Below are 23,390 nucleotides of genomic sequence, written 5' to 3' on the forward strand. Positions count from 1 at the left end.
GGGAAATGATAAATACAGATCCTTAAATTTTGTATTAATTGCGTTGAATAATGTGTAATTTAATTCTCAATTCCTACATTAATACCAGGGCCGGCTAAGGGGCGGTGCAACCGGTTCAAATGAACAGGGCCCCAAAGTTTTGGGGCCCCATACAAATATAAAAGAAGAGATAAGTATATAATAGGGTACTACATTTAACATTAATCTGTGATGGTTGAGTTGGTTTTTTGCTACTCACTTAACAACTACTTGGACTCTGGAGGGCCGTGTTCGATTCGCAGCAACAACAATATTACCTTACATATTTTCATAAGATACAATTGAGTATCTTTTGTTAAAATATGAAAATAATTTATACCCATAGATGTAGTTGCGTTTTGTTAAAATTGCAAATACATATTTAACTTTATTATTAAAGTTTGTCAATAAAATACGAGAAATGCATTGTTAGATCCGGGGTTTAGAAAAATAAAGCATTGATCAATTGTTTAAAAAGTAAAATTTGACACAAATATAATAAGGCAAATGTTACAAATTGACCTTTATTTTTCAGTAAACTTAAAAAATAACGGAGTCGTAACAAATAGGGCCCCGCATGACACATTTCGAACAAGGCCCCCGAAGTCTTGGAGACGGCCCTGATTAATACCACATTTATAAGATATTAAATGCTTAAATACAACTCCAAGAACGGTATTTAATATTACTCTTAACATAAATACGGAAGAAGATATTTCTTTCGTGTCAATATAACTATATAAGACTCATATACTTTTTTTTTCCCATGAGTCCCATAATATGATTCAACATCTTTTATGTATAATAATTTATGCGATTGTATTTTATATTTTACTACACATTCTTACTTGTTTTAACTCTTTCATAAAGCATTCTCACCCACGCTGATACGAAGAGAGAGAAAGCGAAAATAATCCCCAAATTAACAACCCTAACCTAGTTCTCGCTGCTCCGCCGCCTCCACCATCCACACTTGCCCTCCTTCTACTTCCCCTACCTAATCGCCGGAGATAGGTTGGTTCCTTAGCCTATCTCCGGCGATTCGTCACATCTCATACCCCAAAACCCCCTTTTTTCAGTTTTATCTTCCCGTATCTCCCTTTCCATCCGCCGTTGCTATGTCGCCGGGGACGGGTCGGCCCTGCTCTATCTACGTTGACGGCCTGTTCTTCGTTCTCTATTGCTTATTACCGTTTTTCTGGCCTTCCGCTTTTCTGATTTGAAGTGTTGTTCCGTCTCCTTCGGGTTGTTTTGTTGACTCGTCTCTTGTGGGTCTTTGCTTGGTTCGATCCGTTGGTTTATCGTTTGTCTTTGGCTCCTTCTGGTGACCAGCATGTTTTTTTTGTGTTTTAAGAAGCTGCCTCATCGCCATTTTGTTCCTCCGACGGTCATGTTTTCTGCTCTTCTTATGGTGGCAGATTTGCCTTGTTTACGATTGCGACTTGTCTCGAGTTCCTTTTTGTTTGAAGCTTTTATCCTCCTTGTTGGTCGGTCTGTTGTGGGTTTTACCGGATTCTTTGAATGTTTTTAGGCGGAGTTGGGTTGTGGTGTTGATGAAGTCTACCTGTTCTTGTCTTTGCCTTTAATGTAATGGGGCTTTTTTAAAGTGTGAGGTTTCGTTTGGTTTCCATCATTAAAGATGGCTTTGCCATGTTCCAGTTTAAAGATTAAGTGTGTTTTGTCCGTTTCCTCCGGTACCTTGTCCTGTCACCGCCGTTTTTCGGTTTCATTCCAGGGGTGATCCCCCCATTTCCCCCATCCCTGGTTTGTCTGTCCTGTTGATAAAGTTTTCTCTCCTGTTGGTTCTGCTGGTCTCCCAAGCGGATGGCTTTTGGGTCTGATAAGGTGATCCCCCCACCTTTCGTTCCCTCTTCTCTTTCCCTTGTGTTGATCTGTGTCGTCCGTTCGTTTAGTCGGTTTGTTTGTTTTGGCGGTGGTCCTGGGAGGTGTCCTCTGGTGATACGGGTGTCCCTGTGGTGTCTTGGTACACCTTGTTGTCTTGTTGATCGGTCTTCATCGCTTGCTCCTTCTCCTGCTGCTTCCATGTGGGTCCTTGTTGTTTCTGTGTCTTTTGGGTTTCGAGACTCGGGTGTTTGACCGTTTTGGTGTGTGTGGTTGTTGAGGTGTTTTGGATTGGTTTCTCTGCTGGTTGTCATGGTGGTAGTCGGGTCCTTCCTCCTTCTTTTCGGATTGGCTAGTCTGGGAGCAGTGGCTCTTTTGTACACGAGTGGTCTTGTTTGGGTGCCTCGGTTGGGTTGGATGGTTTGTGGTTGGTGTTCCTGCTTGAGTCTGTTTACGGGTGTTCGGGTGTCAGGGTTTGCGTATGAGATGTGCTTGGTAGGGTGAAGTCGGAGTGTGGCAATGTTGTTGGGTGACAAGGATGCGGTGGTCTCAACCTCATTGTTCCCCATGAAAGGTTTGTCTTGGAATTGCAGGGGTCTTAAGGACCCACTTGCCCCTGCTATTCCTAAAATTAGAGCAATTTGTAGGTCTTTTAATAATAATTTAGATTTGGTGTTCCTTTCTGAAACTAAGTGTGATGTACTTTCAGTTGATGTTCTTCTGCGACCTATGGGTTTTCTTCAGTCAGTTGGATGTGATGCTGATGGCTTAAAAGGGGGGCTTTGGGTCGGCTGGAAAAGTAGTTGTAAATTAGAGTGTGTATTTATCAGTTGTAATCTTATTATCCTCTTGGTGAATCAGTGTAAGGGTAGCATGTGGTATCTGTGTTGTGTTTATGGTGAACCCGATCATTCTAAGAGGGGTGCTGTGTGGGATAATTTTACCCATCATCTTAATTCGCTCGACAAACCCTTTTTGCTTATAGGTGACTTCAACCAAGTTGAATTCTCTTCTGATAAGTTAGGTGGCAGTGATAAATTGATTCGAGGAGCAAACTTGTTCACTTATTGGAAGAATTTACATTGCCTGATGGATATCCCTTTTAAGGGACCTAGATTCACTTGGTGCAATAATAGGGATAGTCCACATCGAATTTACGAAAGACTTGATAAGGGGTTTGCTTCCAATGATTGGCTTTCTCTTTTCCCAAATACTTTTATCAAACACTTACCTATTCAAATATCGGATCACGCGCCTATAATCCTTGATACAAATATGGTTCTGAACACTAAGAAGAAAGTGTACAGGTTAGTGACGTGGTGCTTTGATCATGCCGAATGCAGTGGGCTGGTTAAAGAAAGCTGGGAAAGAAATGCTAAGGGTGATGCTTCTCATGTTCTTTTGGAAAAAATTCGACGTATAAATACCGCTTTTAGAGTTTGGGCTTGTAACAAAAAGGACGAATGGGGACTAAAGTGGAGTGAATTTGATCAGGATCTTGAGTCCTATCTTTTAGATATTGAGAATGGTGGTGATTCTGTTAATTACGAATCATGCAAAAAAAAACTTATGGAATTCTCTCTTGTTGCTGGCACTTATTGGCGTCAACGTACCAAATTGAAATGGAATTGTGAGGGTGACACGTGCACAAAGTACTTTTTCAATTGGGTCAAAGGACGTTCTGGTGCTAATCTTATCTTAGGTATTAAGAAGGAATCTAATGAATGGACTTTTGATATGAAGGAGATTGGTGGTTTGTTTCATAAACATTTCTCCACTATCTTTAACTCTGATTCCGAGCCTGAGGGTTTTGATGATTACTTAAATAAGTATGGTTACTTATTTGATAATCTTAAGCGCAAAGTGGGTACGGAGGAGAGGACCAAATTGGGTCGTGCTTATTCGAAAAATGAAGTTCGTGCGGCTGTGTTCCAACTGGGACCTCTAAAATCACCGGGTCCTGACGGTATTCCGGCTGCTTTTTACCAAAAGTATTGGACTATTGTTAAGAATGATGTTATTAAAGGAGCGCTCAATATCCTTAATTCTGGTACTGTGCTTAAGGATTTCAATAAAACCTTTATTGTTCTTATTCCGAAAAATGACTGCCCGGAGAGAGTTGGGGATTTTCGGCCGATTAGCCTCTGTAATGTTATTATGAAAGTTCTCACAAAGTGCATTGCTAATAGATTAAAAGGGGTTATGGATGATCTTGTCAGTCCTTATCAGAGTGCTTTTGTCCCTAATAGAAGCATTACAGATAATATTGTCATTGCCCAAGAAATTCTTCACGCCATAAATCATAGGAGTTATGGCATGATGGGTATGATGGCTCTAAAGGCTGATATGAGTAAAGCCTATGATAGGTTAAACTGGAATTTCATAAGAGGGGTGCTCTCCTACTTAAATTTGCCGGGCTCTATGGTTCAGCTGATTATGAGTACTATTGAATCTGTTTCTTACGAAATTCTGATGAATGGTGCTCCTATGGATAGAGTTGAGCCTGGCTGTGGGATTAGGCAAGGTGATCCTTTATCCCCTTATATTTTCGTGCTTTGCACGGAAGTCCTATCTCAAATGATTCTCTATGCCCAAGATAGCCATCTCATTAAGGGTATCAAGATTTGCAAGCACGGGCCGGAAATCTCCCATTTATTGTTTGCGGATGATTCACTCTTCTTTATCCGTGGTGACTTTGAGAATTTGGATTTTCTTATGAATATTATCGATGAATACTGTGCTGCATCTGGGCAATGTCTTAATAAAGATAAGTCATCCATTCTATTTAGTCCAAATTGCTCACTTATGACGGTCAAGAAGTGTTTGACTGAGTTTAAATTTGCTCCTAAGCGTGATCTTGGCAACTATCTTGGCTTACCTACGAGTATTGGGTCTTCTAAAAGGGAGTTATTTAAATTTCTTGTTGACAAGACTAAGCGAAGGCTTTCCTCCTGGAATAACATTCTTCTCTCTTCGGCTGGTAAATTGACTCTTATTCGTTCTGTTCTGTCTTCACTATCTCTTTTTTCTCTATCGGTATTTCGTATACCGGTAAGTGTAACTTCAAAACTTCAGTCTTTGATGGTGCATTTTTGGTGGAGTGGAACTAGAATTAATAAGTCTATTCATTGGTGTAGTAAAGACTTCCTCAGTAGGCCTGTGGGTGAAGGGGGCCTTGGACTTCGTAATATTGGTTGCTTTAACCAAGCTCTTCTTGCCAAATCTGCTTGGAGAATCTTATGTGTTCCAGGAAGCCTTATCAGTAAAGTTATTGGTCCCAAGCTTGGTGTTCAAGATGATATTTTATTCCAGACCCGTTGGAAGGCTCCCCAAGCGTCGTCTTGGGCTCTTAAAAGCCTTGTTTGGGGATCCGATCTTATCTATAATAATATTGCTTGGACTATTGGATCTTCTTCTCGTCTTAATGCTTGGAATAGCAAATGGATAGAGGGTGATAGTCTTCTTGACCTGTGTGGGGAGTTTTGTGATGCTCCTATTGATCCTGAGTTACTGGTTGGTGAACTTCATGATAGTCATAGGAGATGGGATCTCTCTTCTCTTGGTTTCGATCCGGGTGAGGGAGTTACAAAGAAAATCCTCGCAACTTATATCCCGTGTCAACCCTCGGATGACTCTTTCTACTGAAAATTCTCTAAACATGGTGCATTCACTGTCAAGTCGGGATACTATGTCGTTGCTATGGCCTTAAACAATGGTCCTACCTCGACTGCTGATCTTTCTAGAATGTCTGCAACAATTGTGGCTTTTTGCAGATCTAAACTCTGGAAGTTGCCTATCTCTAACAAACTAAAGGTGTTCTTATGAAAATTTATGGCTAATGCCCTTCCGGTGGGTTCTGAATTCCTTAGACGAAAAATGAATTGGCGCTCCTCTTGTACTCTTTGTGATGGCTCTTCTCCCTGTGTGGAATCTATTTCTCACCTGTTTAGAGATTGTAGCTTTGCAAAGGCTTTATGGCTTGGCTGCCCTTTAGGTCTTAAAATCACGGGAGGAGTGGACATTGATGCTAGGGTTTGGGTCATTAACTGGGTTACTTATTTCCTAAGTGGCCCAGATCCTAACTCCCTCATTTTCCCCCTAATCGCTACCCTATGGAGAATTTGGTGTTGCAGGAATGATATGGTCTTCAAGAATCGTCGCCCCTGGCCTATGAGTGCTCTTCTTTCTATTCATGGTGACATTCAGTGTATGAAGGAGGCTGTGTGCAGTAAGGATGCTAGCCCCCTTCGAGCGTCCTTGCTGGACTCCTCCCCTGATTTTGGGTTAGTTAAGAGGATTAGAAACTCCTTCCCCTATTGGATTGTTGGTGGACCTAGGTGCGGAAATGTTTGTACCGTCAAGTGTGATGCTGCTTGGAGGGATGATAGAAGTGCTGGCATGAGGTGGTGTTTATTGGATGGTAATGGGATCTTAAGGAATACTGCTCACGCTCGCTCGTTTGCCTCTTCTGCCTTGCATGCCGAAGGACATGCAGCTATCATGGCGCTAAGATGGGCTTTGGACGAGGGGTATCTTCATGTTAGACTTGTTACAGATTGTCTTAACTTGGTTTTGCAGGCTGCGGGAGCGGAGAAGCCAATTGCATTTATCAACTGCATTATCCATGATATTAAGTCTATTGCGTCTCACTTTCATTGTTGCTCTCTTAGTTTCTGTCCTAGGGGAGTGAATAGGATAGCTCATAATCTTGCTCAGAGAGCTCTTGTGTAAGCTGTGCTATTTGTTGCTGTCAAAAAAAAAAAAAAAAAAAAAAACTCTTTCATAACATGGCGTCTGAAACATTTTTTTTACCGTCCGGTTTTATTCGGACTCAAATTGGAACAGATTATAATGGTGATAAAGCTCTTTTAAACGAGTTTTAAAGCCACTTATCTTCAGGACTTGAATCGAAAATATCTAATTAAAAAGGTTAAAACAACTTATCATTTGATCTAAATGCCCGCTAGTAGAAGTATGAAATGTATTTAACAACCCAAAATCTTGTTTAAGACAAAAAATATCCATCTTAATAATAAAAAGGGTAAAATAGATAGATGAAACAAAAAATATACAGTAATGTTTAGGGAATGGCAAATGACAAATTTTTATTCCATTTGTATAAGCGTATAACCTTAATACTCCGTAATTAGTGACGGAGCTAGGATTCTAATTAGGGGGACGAAATTTTTTAAAAATGGCTGATGACTACTCCTCTTTGGGGGTGAGCATACACCGGAACTGAGATACGGCCCGGATTTTGAAAATTTAATAAAAAACTTTGTTTTTTTCCGTTTTCAGCGGGGGTGAGCACTCAGGGCATCAACAATAGAGGTTTGTCAACAAAGGTTTGTGTACTTTTTAGAGGTTTGTTAACAAACCTCTCTATTGTTAGGAATGGAGGTTGAGGTTCATAGATGAGAATGGTTACAATTTTGTATACAGGTTTGTGTTTTTGGTTGTGAGTGATAGTGGACCCTATGTAGTATACTTTTATGAGGTTTCTCTATTCTTGTATTGAAGTTTGTTGTTATAGAGGTTTATGTGTTGAGTGATGTGGGCCATGTGGCATTAGACAAACCTCATTTTGAGTTTGTCTATAGCTAATGCCCTCATGTTAGCCCCTCCCCTAGCTTCACCATTAATCATAATATTTAACTCGTTTTACATTAAAAAATTATATAACCGTCTTAAGAATGACCAAGTGTCAAGTGCATCTATATACGAGTACTTGTGTAAATGGACGTGAAACCCAAAAGTGAAATTTGAGGAACAGTTAGTCTTGCTGAAGACGGGCCGGAGCAAGTGACGGATAATGCCACTCACAAAATGGATAGGGGGGACAAGGTGGGGGCACCCCCATGTGTTTCCCTCTCTCCTCTATTTGGGTTATTTGTGAGAGGAAATGGTATCCGTCACTCCAAAGTGACGGATGCGTGCCGTCTTCAATGAGATTTTGTGTTTGAGGAAATGTAAAAGATATTTGAAACAGTTTGGTATTATGCCACTGTATGATCCGACAGCTGCTTCTCTGCCACGTGCCGTTCATTTTTTGTCCTTCTTGGGATCCCAACCGGTTCCGGTTCAGCCGAACCAAACCGGATAAAGAGTGTTACTAAAAGTTAAGAGTAAAACGTAGGATTGATAACGACGTACACTTACTTGGTAACTTGGAACATAAAAGGCGGGAGACAATCTAAGCCGTTGATTGTATTAGTACACTGCATATTATCGCATTATGCCTAATCATCACCAATCAAACTGTCTTTGTGGGCCCTTCATTTCCACTCCTCAATTATTTTCGACTTTTTTTTTTTTTTTGACAACAATAAACTTTCGATATTGAAAAGAAAGAAATACAAGAGAGTTTAGCCTGTTGCAAGGCTTACAGACCATAAACGATAAAGAACAAACAGTGTACGGATCTGAAGAACAGAGTTCCGCACAGTAATGGGTACTGGCAATAGGTTAGCCAGAACGGAAGATAGTTTTCGACATGTGACTCAAAGAGACGTTGTTGTAACTGCTTGTGGCCGAGCATAATACATAGCCAGAAGGAGGCCTCTTGCAGTAGCATCCACTGTGGTTTCTGCACGGATTTGGTGTGAAAAAGTGCAGTTCAAAGCAGCATCAAAAACCGAGCAGGTGAAAAATGAGGCGTGATGGCGTTGTGTAGAAATGGTTATCCAATGACATCCAGATTGTGAGGAAATTGAACCTGTGACAGCAGTAGAAGGAAAGCACACAGCAGGTGTCGTAAAAGACAATCTAGCAACCTTCAAGTGAGCACAAGAACTTACTAGTTCAGCAGTGAGACGAAATACAAATCCAGGATTCATCGGATGATTTTGAAAGACAACCAAATTTCGCGATGACCAAATTGCACGCGGAGTAAAGAGCAGAAGTAGATCAAGCTATAATCCCGGGTTTGGTTAAAAGAATGATGCACAAGATATGATAAAAAATCCGCAATCCATGTGGTAAAGGGGATAAGCGGGTTCGCCATAGAATTGATACCAAGCCAGGAAGATCGCCATAAGTGTTTCGTTATCGAACATGATCGAAATAAGTGGTCCATCGACTCAGTTGAAGTATGACAGAAATGACATTCTTGGGCAATGTTCAAACCTCGTGAGAGCACATTTGCATTTGTGGGCAAAATATTGTGAGCCATTCGCCAGAGGAGTATCGAAAGTTTTTTTGATATCGTCTTTCTCCAGATAATATGCCAAAGAAAACGCGGTGTACTAGACCGAACAAAGGACGCAGACGATGTTTGAGCCCAAAGGAAACATAACCAGACTTAGCCGAATAAGATCCATCTTTAGTAAATTTCCAGTAGATAAAGTCGTCAATATCTGGTACCGGAGGTTCCATAGCAATGATTGTCTTCGTTGTTGTTGCAGAAAAATAGCGGAAGAGCATACTTGGATTCCAATTACCAGATGGCAAAATGAATGATGATAAAGGTGGTAGCGGGTGAAGACATTGTGAACTAAGCGTCGGTAGCTCACCATTAACCCAGCGACTCGACCAAATATCAATCAACTTTCCACTTCCAATTTTCCAGCAGACAACATCTCTAGTTAAGTTCACAGCACGGCAGATACCTGACCAAGCGTAAGAAACATTTGAAACCAAAGACCTGGACTTCGGAATGGGTAAATCCTTCTTGTATTTTGTTATCCAGAACTTTGCGAGTAAGGTATTATTTTCGACTTTTATTTCACCTATTTGTAATAAAACTGTTTTAGAGCAGGTGCAATAAAGTTCTTCCTTTGTCATGTCATATTTTGACAATCTCAATAATAAAGTATTTTTTTAATGCAATTGAAAAACTTTAAATAAAGTTATTTCATAAACTAAAATTATTTATTTAATGTCATTGATTAGTTAATTACTCATTGAGAATCACAATTTTTCTTATTTTTTTGAAAGAACTTGGTTCTTGTTTCCAAACTAAGTTTGTTCATTTAAGAAGATTTTTTTTTTTTTGCAATGGAACAAACTTTATTTTAAAGGTTTTTTTGACAACTCCAATACCAAAAACCTTCCATTGTTATTGCTCTTATTAGTTGTTTTATGAGTATTGTATAGGAGTACATAAAAAAGTACTCCTTCGTTCCAGTCGGGATGTCTAATGCCATGGACAATTATGCATGGCGAAATCGGGCCTCCGATTATGGCAACCGAATTTACAAGCTTTATTGATAAAATTTAATATAAACCTCGATGTATAGTACGCTTGTACATTAATATTTGGGGCCTCATATTTTGTAGTGCACCGGGCCTCCATTTATTTTAAGACGCCACTGGTCCTAGTGGTATGTTTACATTTTACGTACACTTGCTTTATTTCTTCCTCACAAAATAAAGGAAGTGTAAACATATATCACTGAGATAGAAGGAGTAACTATTATGATAAAACAGACTTTTCATATGTGACAACGATAAAGTACCTTTAAAATATAGCAAAAAAAAAAAATAGGACTTTGAAACAATTATGTGATTATAGTACAAACTACAAAGTCATTGAGCGATCCAACGGCTTAAACCGTAACTGGAAAATATAATGAGTCTACATAAATTCGTATCTAATAATTTCACATTTAAAAGGTATTTTTTCCAAAAAATACTGCTTCATCCCCTATTTACTAAAAGAATAGGAAAAGCTTGAAGTTTTCCCGCCTAAACTACATTTCCTATTTTGAGAAAATCTCTTATTTATTTCTCTATTTTGATATAATATCTTATTTAAAATTTGTCTCTAAGATTTTGTATTCGTTCTTTATATGGTAAATCGTAACTAAATGATATGCTAATAAATACGTAAATTATAAAAAAATTTCATGAATTTTGTTTATAAATATATAAATTTGATGACATTACTCAATTTTTTGAAGGAAAATGAGATGACGCCACCGGGTGATACTCAAATTGGGCGCCACCGGGGATATTATAGTAAATTACCTAGTTATTTTCATTTCCCACTGCTAAAATTTAAATTTCAAATTTGTTAGTCAAAAAGGGTAATTTAGGAATTAAAATTATGTAACCAACTAGTCTTGCCACTTTTTAAGGAGTGTCGCAACAAACAAGATAATGTTGTTTGTGTACACAGTTCATAGATTATTTTCCTTGTGTACCCAGGAAGTGTTCAAGCATTTATATACCAAGTAAATGATGCATTGATGCAGTTAATTCATGGGTAAGGCCGTAAGGCACTGGATATCGTAGTTCATGGAATGGAATAATCATGGAATTCAGAATAATCATGGAATTCATAAGTAAGGCAGTGAGCTTTTATTTGCTTCACGGCGGAGTAAGGCAGATTAAATAAGGAGAACCATTTGTAACAAACTTCGTAGTTCGTATCAAAATTCCGTAATTAATTTTAGTGTCTTTTTCGTCAGTGAATCATATTATATTTTCTTTTTTGTTGGCTTGTAAATGAAGAACGAATCGGTAGATGAAATTTACAATACAATGATGAAGAAATGTAATTAATGATGTAGATAATTTAGTGTAAATAAGACGGTGTAAAATGATATAGATAAAGTTTATTTTAGTTGGAGTTTATTTTAATTAAATAGATATAAAATTACAAACCTACTCTTAAAACTTTGGCGCAAAAACGAAAACAAATATCTTATTTTTCTATTTTACTTTTTTTTTAATTATGGTGGCGCCGAGTTTCGGTGCCACCGGGTGGCGCCCTATCGCTCTAAAAATAAAAACTTTACAATTACCGCGCAAATTGCGCGGGATCTAAACTAGTAGATAGAACAAGTTTTTAGCTAATCTCTCCATATTCTTTTTCTGTCTTTTCTAATTGTATTTGGCCATTTTAAATTTAAGACGAACGCACCTGTCTTAAACCATAATTTGGGCAAAACCCATAAACCACTTTGATAAGAAGCCAAATCGAGCCGGTGAAAAGCCGGAGAAACAGAAGATAAAAAAACCGGAAGTAGGCAGTAAAAAAAAGGTGGGACCAGTTAAAAAAGCAAAAAAAAAAAACCGTACGATAATTGCAGGCAGGTGGTTTCCATAGCAGTTGGTAAGCATTTAGTGCATGCTTCCATTTAGTTTCATTATTCAATCATTTCATATTTTATATTTTATTATTGTATGTATAAAAACAACTTTCAATGTTGCATACTACAGTATATACATAGTTCAATTTAAAACAAAAAAAGTTGATCACATTGTTACATGTTACCTATAATAGTCTAATACTACTACTAATTGTTCTCTCACTTTATTGCTACTCTCTCTTTGTCTCCTGAATTTGAATAATATTTGAGGTATTATGTACTGTATTTATATCGATTTTTTCTAACGTGTGCCTCACGGACACATGTTAATAAGCTAATTAAAGAAGGATTGTTTAGCTTATGGATTTTGCATTGAGTTAGTTCATTTTAAGTGTAATACTTTCTTATTCATTCCAATTTTGAAGCTTTATGATGATGTGTTACTTTACTATGAGTTTATGATTTGAGGTTCATGTGATTTTTGTTTTATATTTGTAAATTCTAAAAATTGATGTTTTTTTTGTGTACATGCAGATGTTGGAGGTGAAAATTGAAATGATGCCTACTTCAATAGTTCAATGCCTGTAATCAATTGTAATTCTTCTGTAATCCCTTGCTTAAGCTTCAAAATTTCAGGTCACTCAATATCAAAAGTTATTTAATGTATAGTTTGATTCATCTTGTTTCATTCGGAAACAACCTTTTGTGTTGCTAACACAAGGGTAAAGTTGCGTACATTTGATCACTCCTTGCCCCGCAATTTGCGGGAGCCATTGAGTCACTTGGATAATGTTGTTGTATAGATTGATATATACGGAGTATATTTTATTACAGTAATGCGGTTCATTTTTCATATATATTTGATTAATTGATTGATTAACATAATCTTGAATTTCTCATTTTCAGGAACTGCAATTGGGTCTAAAAAATTAGTGGGTATTTGAGGAAATTCTCATTTTTAGTTGGGTTAATCTCATTTTTACCAATTAGTACTTTTGGAGTGTGATCAAGTGGTGAAAATTGAAGTGGGTAAATTTTAGAAGGAGGGTAAATTTGGAAAAAAAAATGGTAGAATCAGAGATATGTGGGGAAAGAGTGATGGCAGCATTTAGAGAAGAGAGTGGAGATGATGAGCTAGCAGTTTTACCAAGACATACCAAAGTTATTGTCACTGGAAATAATAGAACTAAATCTGTTTTAGTGGGTTTACAAGGTGTTGTTAAGAAGGCTGTTGGTCTTGGTGGTTGGCATTGGCTGGTAATTTTCTTTTAACCCTTCTTACATCTCATCGCTCTGATTCAACTGATTCTTTACGTTTTTTTCCCTAAACCCTTCTCGTTCAGAAAAGAATGAGCTGAGTCGTAGGGAGTATAACTTTAATTGGTATTGTGTTCTATTGTATTGTAGAATGGGGCTGTTTACACCACACGACGATGTGATTAGTGTGGCTAGATTTATTACCAATGCAGCGAAAGTATTAAAACTGAAGTCTTTGGTATTGATCTTTGAGCAAAGATGTTTGGTCCTTTTGTTGTTGGATTAACTGTTAATGATATGGGATGTATGTAAGGTTAGGCAATGTGATTAGTGTAGAAACTCCGTCCCAACCATTTGTTTACCTTTGATTAAAATACTCCTCACAAAGAATATAAACGGTAAACAAATGACCGAGACAAAAGGGAGGATTAAACTTTTGTGATTAGTAAGATTCAAATAACCTGCAATGATTTGTCTCCTTAATTTCTTATTGCTTTTGGACTTTTTTTAATGATTATGTGTGTTTTTTTATGTTAAAGAAGAATTTTGGATATATAAAATCGGGTCTTTAAGTACGGAATAATTAATGTGTTTTCGTAAAAGGTAGACATGTTTTATTCTCTAATGTTGATTTTCTGAGCAAAGTGTGATTAAGGCCTCTGATTATTCTTCGTAATGAGGATATGCAGGACCGGAGGACCCATGAATCCATGATTGTCTTTTATTTAGTAGGACATGACTCAGTTTTGGGCCTGTTTTAGTTCTCTTTCTTTTGGGAAAGGAAGTCAAAACTCAGTAATGTGCAATCTTCAATTGTTCAAATGCTTTCCCTACAGCCTACGCTTCGGTGTCAGCTTAGTTGGGTTGAAAATTGAATTCTTTTTAGAGGGGTGAATTATTAATGTAATGCGGTCTAAGAAAAAAAAAAAACTTTAACTACTGTCTACGATGACACTTATTCGTTGAAGAAAACAGTTTTAAAGTACAATAGTTAATACAAAACAAAATATTAAATAGCATAACGATAATAATAATTTGACATTGAAGGTTTTGAAGAATGGGATTGAAGTGAAGCTTCAAAGGAATGCGTTGAGTGTACTAGAACCGCCTACTGGGAACGAGCAAGATGATGAGCTTGGTCTCTCAAGTAGCAGCTCAGAGCTTGGAGTTAAGGATCATGATCTTGGTAAGCTTAATGAATGTAGCTTTGATGAATTATTCAGTTCTCAGACCTAAGTTTCTTCTTAGACGGTTCTACGACATACTGTAGAACTATCCATCAAGGAAAAAAATGTTGGTTATCATTGTTGACTACTCTTTCAGTTCTCATCATTTGTTTACCTTTGATTAAAATATCTCCCACACTGAATAAAAAAGGTAAACAAATGAATGAGACGGAGGGAGTATATAATGTTATAAAACACGGTTTAAAACGCTTATGTAAGAAAGATCTACATAACTATTTGTGATTATTGGAAACTTGAAGGTTGAGGGCCATTTGTATCACCTTTTTATTGACCTTTTCTGATGCTGTAGGTAGCATTGAGTTCCCCAAAGTGTGCAGGCCGAGAGTGCGCCTTGCAAGGCCATGGGCTCCATCTCTAGCTGCAAAAGCGAACAACCGCAATTGTTTCAGGGAATTCCAGACCACCATTCATACCCCTCACTGTGTAAGCACCTTACAAAACTGTGTGGTCCTATAAATTTTTTCAGAAGGCCGAACATATAGTAAAATACTAAATTCTAAGGGTAATGAAATCCAGTTTCATTTCATTTATTCATGATGAATGCATTTTGCTATCATGTTCTTTTGATTGACTGATGTCCAGGCAGCATGTTTTGCCAGTCTTTGTGGCTGATATATTTTTCAACGAGTTATTGGTGAGGCGGTCCTCAGTAAGATAAGACAAGCTTTATCTAAAATCAATGGGGAAAAACAAAGGGGAAAAGGGTGATTTTGGGATTACACCATTTATTTCACATTTCAACCCCTTGACCCCTTCCCTTTGATATTCGGGGTACTAGACCCTCAAGTAGCTGGAGAGGATCGAGACTCACGTAGGCCGGTCTTACCCAAGTTTTTGCCTCTTTTAATTTGGATTTTGGTGGCTGAGGTTGTGAACTGAAGGGCTCGTCAGCCTGCTTAGATATCTCATGGTTTGATTTTTGTTCAGAATCGGAGGTGGGGGGAGAAAGTGGGGCGGGATAAGAGTCTAGATGAAACCACTAACCAGGTTATTATTTGTGCCTCGCCCTAGACCGTGTGTATTCATGATGATCTATGTAGCTTGAGGTTTATACATTTCTAATTGTTTATTGTGGCTCACCACACAATATCAGTCCATTTATAATTCTCTTACATTTTTAAGATAGTTTGAAATGATGATGTGAGATCAATCATGGATGTAATTCTGATCATAATGAACTTTCGTGACTTGCAATGTCAGAAATTGAACTTTGCTCAGCTGGGAAGTGAGTCGCTTTGGAGATACTCGACCAGATTTCACCTTGTCAGTATTATATACCTCTTTACTTAATTCTGCTTATTATTAGCACTTCAAAACTAACTTCCAGCACTCTCTCCTGCATTATTTTCTTTGTCGGAAAATGTTAGTAGGAGTGTAACTGTGCAGCAAGTCTGTTTTGGAGTGCCAATACCGAGTATTCAATAGTTCTTACCATTGTTTATGGACTGAAGCTAATATAATTGGCGACTCTCGTAATTGTAATTCTGTTCAGGGAAGCATGAATTCTAGCTCAAGGGAGCAGATGGTTAACATAGTGCAACGCCATTTCGTTTCACAGGTTCGTCGTCTTTCCTCAATTAGGCACAACCCAACCCGTATGCCATAGGGAGTAGGGACCCGTATGTTCATGGCCATTCTGCCCATTGGACTTGGCCTATCCGGCCCGCTAACCCGCTGACCTGTTTGTCTGTGGGTCGCGAAATTCAAGTTAGGTCTGCCTAAGTCTGTAAATGTGTGAGTCGTGTGACCTTGGATTTTATTTTTGATGTGTACAGCAAGTTGAAGAGGTACAGGTGATTGGTGAATTCATTCGAGCAGCAAGGAAACTGAGGAGCACTAACAGAAAAGTAGCGGGTAAATTCATGTAGAAGACGTTTCATTGTAGTTAAGGAGTGTTAATTTTGTACATAATTCTTAGCTTACCTTTTAGATGAAAGCTAACTCAGAGACCCGCTGCTACTCGAAAGGGTTCATTTACCCAGCATGCTACAACCCTGTTTTCTTCCAGGTTCTAAGTTCTAACCCGCGTCAAGCCATCAAGTAGGAAAGGCCAGTTAATATCTGTAACCGGAGTTGATCTTTGTCATATATCTTGAATCATGACATCGTATCTTCTAATGATAGATTTTGGTCTTTTGACCCAAGTTTATTGCGTATTTGCTTTATTTTCACAAAGTATTACACATCAGTTTTAATTTACTTTTGGGCTGTCACGGTTTGGCAAGTCATTGCCATGGATTATGCAATCGCATTCGCAACTTCTTGAATGCTACGCGTTTAAGACCAATACATGAACAGACACACTAATATGTAGCTGGATGCCAATGTCAAGGAGTGGCCATGATCCTCCGTATGTGCTTAAACTCGTATTAAACTATCAATTATCATCACTTTATTATATCCAAAATTGTGCTCTAGTTTCGATACTCCTCGTTGGCAAAATTGGAGGTAGATATAATTAGAACATAAACGCACAGTAGAGCACCCCTAAGTAAATTATACATTAACACGCGTCTAAGTACTAATTAGGTGAGTCTAATTATGACCTCCGCAAATTTAAAACAGAAGAATAGTCATTGCAACATTAGGCAACCTAGAAACGTCAAGTGGGACTAAAATTGGGAAAAGAAAAGAATGAAATGCGGTAGGCAGTTGGCACAAAAATGGATAAGTACGTACACTTTGTATTTACGTGATGCAATCAACTTTGTTCTCACTACTCTACAACTTCTCTATTCAAACACCTTCGTCAATCGTCATGGTCTCACATACAACAACTAACTTCATATCATTGCAACACATGTACTCGTACTTTTACGTTCAATATCTTGTCATAATTCCTCATTAATTACTTGTTAAATTAAAAGTGACCTTGTCATACTTTTTAAAATCCAAAATCTCATAGCCCGATCCAATGAGTTGTATTTAAGAAACTAAATTTGGAAAGAAATTTTTAATATATGCATTAATTATATTGAGTTATGTACTCCGTATAATTTAGTCTTGAATTCCTAATTTAATACCAAATATAAAACATATTAAATGCTTAAATATAACCAATGACTTGTATATATCAAACCCCATAATATAAATGTTCGAATATTCCATCTCAACGTACTTGTAACTACTTGTATAACAATTAACATTAACATTAGATACAAGTTTTAGTTTAAGACTCAAATATCCATCCATTTTATAGTTTAAATAATAAACTTAGAGAATAAGACTTTTCTCTAATTCATTTAAAAAAACTATTACTCCCTCCGTACCAGACTAATGGTAACACTTACCTAATACGGTCGTACCACACAAATGGTAACATTCTTTATTTGGCCCACAACATTACCAAATTATCCTTATACCCATTCGATATTTACATAAAATGCCACTACATACCCCACCTACCAACTCACAATTAAATCCAGAATTACATATTCCACATATTTTCTTCCCTCTTTACCCCTTCTTTTACTCTCTTTTCTTAAAACTCCCATTTTTTACCAGTTACCATTTGTATGATACGGAGGGAGAATAAAACTTAACTCATTTTAATTTAAGAAAGACTAACTGAGCATCATTTGATTGATTCACTACTTTGCATCAATTATTCACAAATAAAATAATCTAACTATTCCACGTACCTTCAAAACTGACCGATCCACTTCCCAGCTGTTGGAAATTCGAAAGAGCGTGCATTATTTCATTTTCCTCGGCGCGTGGCTCTTCACACCTCTTATCTTCAACTTTGTCTGTATCTATATTAATAAAATATAATAATACAATTTTTTCCTATTTATTTATTTAATCGAGAAAAATTCCCTCTTCTCCTTCTTTCCTAACTGAAGTACTCCGTAAGTCCGGCAGTAGAAGAGCTAAAACAAAAGCGCTCAAGTTTTTTCGATTAAATAAAATTATTATTTATTATTATCATTATTTCTAGTTCTATTTAATTTATTAAAAAGGGCGTTGAAAATCTCTCGTATTTTTGTTGATTCTTCGTATTTATCAGAGGTATTCTTCCTTAATTTGTTTACCTTTTTCCTTAATTTCTTCGTATTTATCAGGTATTTGATGAGTAATCGCGTGTTTTTGAGTATTAACATTTTATGTCATGTTAGTGGTTTTAGGGTTTTACATAATCATCTTGATTTTATTATGTATTTTGAATTTGAATTTTAGAGCATAGTATAATTCATGTTAAGCTTAATTTTGTTGATCATATATTGTTTCTTCTACTTGAATTTTGTTGATTGATTATTTGTGGAAAGCTAATTGTTGTTCGAGCTATATTGACTAGAGTTATGAATCTTATGATCATCGCCAATTCTTGTATAGGACCGTCTCACAATAAGCTTATTGCAAGAGATTGACCTTTGTTTGGACTGTTTTGTGTGTGGTTGGTTGTACTGTTACGGTTACGGTCCGTGGCGGACCGGTGCTAGCAAGGACCGGTCGTCTCACCAACAATGAAATTTATGAATTATACTATGCCACTGTTTTTTGTATGTAGCTTCTGATTTTGAGTGTGTGGCTTATAGATGTTCCCCCGCGTTTTGTTTTGATTTTGGCTACTTGTAGCACTAGAACTTTATAGGAATAAATATAATAGCTGGACCTCAACCATCGGTTTTGGTTGAGATGGTTCATCTATCGTGGTATCAGAGCCACTGTGACCAAAGGTCACGGGTTTAAATCCTGGTAGCCTCCCAACTCACGAAGTAGAATTTCAGCACATGGTATGGGGGAGCCTGTGCGATAACCATTCTTCAAGCCCGACGGGCATTCGAGTGAGGGGGCGTTATAGGAATAAATATAATAGTTGGACCTTAACCATCACCTTAATATTTTGGTTGACTATAATCTGGTTAACATGACTGTCGTAAGAAACCGCTGCTCAAGAATGAATAAAGCAAATTGAATAAGTTTGCTCTCATTTGAATAGAACTGTTCATGTGTCGGCTGTTTCCCTGGCTTGGCCCACGTGACACACTAAGAAAGGAATACGACAATGCATACTTCAAATGTTTTCCCGGCTGAGTCCCCATTTTATCACCTCTAGATTTGCGTTTGTTTGTTTTTTCGTCCATACTTCAAATGTTCGCTTGCAAGATGATGATGATGATGAAATGGAGTTTGTGTATATTGTGTCCTAGAGGGAGAGGAGAGAGCTTTTGTCTGTTGACGGCAGGCAGCAGCATGCTTGTAATGCTACTGTATTTAGTTATTTACACTGATGTTAGAGGACTAGCCACCTGCCCACCTATCAAAAAAAGAAAAAACCTCTTCATATTGATCATACCGTTATTTAGAATAGAAGTGTTGGTGTGGTGCCTCGCTATTGGTATTCTGGAAACCCACTTTTCACATGTGCTGTGCACTGTTTTAAGTCCCCATTCCCCCAAGTCTATGTAGTTTTTAGGTGTATTTCCAGGGTAATGTTTCGCCAGCCTATCAAACTATATATTAACTTGTTTCATGAAAATTGCTCTGTATGCATCTATTTGAGTATTGGCTACATATATCGATAGTTCTCCTTACACCATGATATTGGTTGATTTAACTTTTTATATCGATATATTCTGATAATATCGATATCTTTTTTTATCCAGGGCACGGGTGACAATGTGCCATATGCAAACTGTTTCTGGTGGATAACGGATAGGTGGGAGTGTGCGGCCCCCCAATAAAAAGATGGGAGGTTGTTGCTGTTGTTTTTCCTCTAGGAGATCTGAACCAGAAAGGACGCCGACGTACTACTATGTGAGTACTTTTCTTGAAATCCAGAATGACGGTTGAGTGTTGACACTGTTGGTGATAGCAATACCATTTGTAATGCTGTAAGCGAAATTGATGATTCCTGACTACGGAATACTTCGTATTTCTAATGTATTTTAAAAACAAGGCAATCTATTCACAGATGGCGATTGGTGCCACTCTATGTGTCATTCATTCAATATTATCTCATGCTTATGAAAGTGCGTGTGTTTTTCTAAATCAATTGTACCCCTCCAGGGTGAATTTAATTTATATTAGGAGTGCAATTTTTTACGTATTGGATTTATCTGATGTGTGTGTGCAAATTTTCCAATCGATAGTTACTAACAGAAATCTCGTAGGAGAAGAAAAGTTAACTAGAGAAAATGACATTAGAGATTACTATATTTACTTGTCTTGCGTGAACAACTCTGAACACTTTACAGTGCCCAAGGACCCCAGAAGAACGCCAACCTTTGTCAGCTAACCACGGGACACCCACTGGCATATCAAGAGGACTGCTGGTGGACACTAATCTGGACACATCAAATATTGACACGTATACTTCACCTCCTCCACCTCTTCCATACGATGTTGATTTTGGACATTCTCAAACACAACTTGGAACTAGAGACCATCAAAGTACCAAGAGCGGCACAGTATCTGAAATTGAACATTCTGGTTCTGTTGAGGGACTGATCAGCGCCAATCCCTCCGGAAATTTAGAGAAGGCTCTGAAGGACGCAGATAGCAAAACAGAAACACTTTTGGAGCTCACCCCATCAAAGGTTGTTGATGATGACTTGAAGAAGCCTGTTGAGCAAATTGTTCCAGTCCTAGAAGAAGAGGATTGCCCAGTATGTCTTGAAGGTAATGGCTGAATAAGTTTCCGTCATCATCAAAATTTGCACTTGTAGAGTTGTAGGCGTTTTCAGGCTATTGGTAGTGGTGTCTCATGTCTTCCTTGACACACCTTATTTTTCTCTTAAATTGTTGTTCTCTTGTCCCATGTTAACTGTCATCATCCCCAACATAACGAGTTGAGTGTTAAGTGATGGGCAAGTTGGTCATCGTTGTTCATATTAATGTGTTCGTTGCACCTTTTATATAATGATGATTTTCATAATACTTGTGCCTTTGTCCTAAATGGCACATATAAGCGGATAGAGGCATAGAGCAATCAATAGCCTTCTCTTAGTTGTAGAAAGGGTGGAACATCTCAGGGCGCCTTGTGCATAAAAGTATAAAACGATGCACACTTTTGTGCAAATCCATGTTTTTTCTTTTAATTCTCGTATTGACCCTTTACATTTACTCAATTATTTTCAATCCAAAAATGGTACTGTCACACAATATTTACTTTTGAAAAAACAGTGCGCCTTGTGACATGGCGTGTGCGTAACGAAGAACTGTCTCACTCTTCAAATTCTGCTAGATAATATACTCAATGCTACGAGGATTTTTGTACAAGTCATGAATATCTTCTGGCTGGTTTTATGTGCAGAGTACACAGAAGAGAACCCAAAGCTTCTTACTAAATGTGAGCATCATTTTCATCTTTGCTGCCTTCTTGAGTGGATGGAGAGAAGCAACACTTGTCCTGTGTGTGACAAGGTTAGTGCCTTTATAAGTTATACTTCCTCTGTTTGTTAATAGACTTCATGGTTTTCACTTCGTGGTGCTCGTGAATAAACTTCTTACCTTTAATATTTCCTTTTTTGTTTTGTTTTTTTTTTGGTTTCAAGGGAGCCACAAGGGCGATTTTTAATCAGTGACGGTATTCAATCTCATGACTTTACCAACTAAGCCAGTTGATATATGCATTGTATTTTATTTGTAATCATTATGATTTTTTTGAGGCAACAATCACTATAATTTATAACCCCTATCTTTTCTTGAACTTCCATTTTCATCCGCATCTTATTATGTTCCTTATTTTTTTTTTCAAAGAAACAAGAAGTTTATTCATGGACGGGAAACTACTGCCCAAATGAACAATGTTGGTATCTCCTGTTATAACCCTTAGTTTCTATCTTCTTCTGTTTTTCAATGCAGGAAGTGGTGATCGATGAAGCCTTAATGGGAACTTAAGTATGTAGTGTTTGTGGTAAATTATAGATTTATAGGACATGTCTAGTTTGATTTTAGATCACCTGTTTTGGGTTTCAACTTAGCGTATGGCTGATATGGTCGTTATATGGTCTGTGGTGGCATACCTTAAAAGTGTTCTGAAACAGAGAGGATAGGGAAATAATGGTCCTCCTTGAGCGCTCTAAATTGGCTCGGTAGGAATGATGATGATGTGTGATTGTCGTATGTGCGAACATACTTTTAGTTGATGATGTGTTAAAAGGAGAAAAGAATGGGACAGTAGATGGAACACAGAATGGGATTTGCTCTTGATTACCGGAACTGAAGTGAATGATCTTTCATACCATATCGAGTTGGCCCTTTTTTTTCTTTAATTATTACAGTGTTTATAAAATTCTACCCCTGTATATATTCAATATCGACAAAAGACCAGCTATTTCCCCACCTTTTGTTGTTCAATCCTGTTTATTTTCTTTTTTAGGTTTAGTTTAGAGAAAATCAATTCCATTCTTTTAGTTCTATTATTTTTTGTTGCCTTTTCGACTTTGATTGACCTTTTTTTTTAAAATCGATTAAGCTTTTCGTACATAGTTTTGAGCTTTGAAGAGAAAAGTGTAAACTTGTCTTTGCTTGACCCTACGCTGTTCGAGAAAAGATACAGGTGAAGGTTGAATATAACTGACTACTTGGTACATGTTATAACCAAGACATGGAAAGAAGCCTTCCATGTTGTAATACAAGAAAAAGGTCGCCAAGTCTAAATATTACACTGGTTTAAATGTAATCGTGGCTTAATATGATTCTAATATCGTACTTATTTTCGTGATAGACATACTCTGTTCATTGTATATTGTTACCATTTTTATCAGTACATCATTTATACACAAAATCTCATTGAAGACGGCACGTATCCGTCACTTTGGAGTGACGGATACCATTTCCTCTCACAAATGACCCAAATAGAGGAGAGAGGGAAGCACATGGGTTGTCCCCACCTTGTCCCCTATCCGTTTTGTGAGTGACATTACCCGTCACTTGCTCCGACCCGTCTTCAGCAAGACTAAGTGTCATTTATATCATACGTAATAATTTAGCGAGAAACAGTTTCCTAGGATCCATTATCTAAAATTCCTAGAAAGAATTTCCT

General features: G+C 37.6%; 3 protein-coding genes across 3 annotated transcripts; all 3 read left to right on the forward strand.

The window, feature by feature from the left end:
• The first annotated feature begins 5,691 nt into the window (after nt 1–5,691).
• On the forward strand, nt 5,692–6,591 carry LOC141588646 (uncharacterized). Its single transcript, XM_074410079.1, has one exon. It carries the CDS (start codon nt 5,692–5,694, stop codon nt 6,589–6,591), a length of 900 nt encoding a protein of 299 aa, XP_074266180.1.
• Nucleotides 6,592–12,800: 6,209 nt separating this feature from the next.
• On the forward strand, nt 12,801–16,368 carry LOC141587248 (uncharacterized). The gene is made up of 6 exons (XM_074408698.1): nt 12,801–13,151; nt 14,199–14,337; nt 14,688–14,821; nt 15,599–15,661; nt 15,891–15,956; nt 16,174–16,368. Exons 1-6 carry the CDS (start codon nt 12,960–12,962, stop codon nt 16,264–16,266), a joined length of 687 nt encoding a protein of 228 aa, XP_074264799.1. The 5' UTR covers nt 12,801–12,959; the 3' UTR covers nt 16,267–16,368.
• Nucleotides 16,369–20,015: 3,647 nt separating this feature from the next.
• On the forward strand, nt 20,016–22,363 carry LOC141587249 (putative E3 ubiquitin-protein ligase RHB1A). The gene is made up of 4 exons (XM_074408699.1): nt 20,016–20,158; nt 20,599–21,022; nt 21,657–21,766; nt 22,208–22,363. The coding sequence occupies exons 1-4, from the start codon at nt 20,090–20,092 to the stop codon at nt 22,241–22,243; spliced, it is 639 nt and encodes a 212-aa protein (XP_074264800.1). The 5' UTR covers nt 20,016–20,089; the 3' UTR covers nt 22,244–22,363.
• The last annotated feature ends 1,027 nt before the right edge of the window (nt 22,364–23,390 follow it).

This window comes from Silene latifolia, chromosome 6 (genome assembly GCF_048544455.1).
Source record: "Silene latifolia isolate original U9 population chromosome 6, ASM4854445v1, whole genome shotgun sequence".
Lineage (NCBI taxonomy): Eukaryota > Viridiplantae > Streptophyta > Magnoliopsida > Caryophyllales > Caryophyllaceae > Silene > Silene latifolia.

Excerpts from the sequence above, each read along its gene's own strand:
- LOC141588646 (XM_074410079.1), top strand. The coding sequence starts at position 5,692 with ATGGCTAATGCCCTTCCGGTGGGTTCTGAATTCCTTAGACGAAAAATG.
- LOC141587248 (XM_074408698.1), top strand. The coding sequence starts at position 12,960 with ATGGTAGAATCAGAGATATGTGGGGAAAGAGTGATGGCAGCATTTAGA. Across the intron at positions 13,152-14,198 it reads TTGGTGGTTGGCATTGGCTG|GTTTTGAAGAATGGGATTGA; the intron begins GTAATTTTCTTT and ends TTGACATTGAAG. Across the intron at positions 14,822-15,598 it reads CCATTCATACCCCTCACTGT|AAATTGAACTTTGCTCAGCT; the intron begins GTAAGCACCTTA and ends TTGCAATGTCAG.
- LOC141587249 (XM_074408699.1), top strand. The coding sequence starts at position 20,090 with ATGGGAGGTTGTTGCTGTTGTTTTTCCTCTAGGAGATCTGAACCAGAA. Across the intron at positions 20,159-20,598 it reads GGACGCCGACGTACTACTAT|TGCCCAAGGACCCCAGAAGA; the intron begins GTGAGTACTTTT and ends AACACTTTACAG. Across the intron at positions 21,767-22,207 it reads CTTGTCCTGTGTGTGACAAG|GAAGTGGTGATCGATGAAGC; the intron begins GTTAGTGCCTTT and ends TTTTCAATGCAG.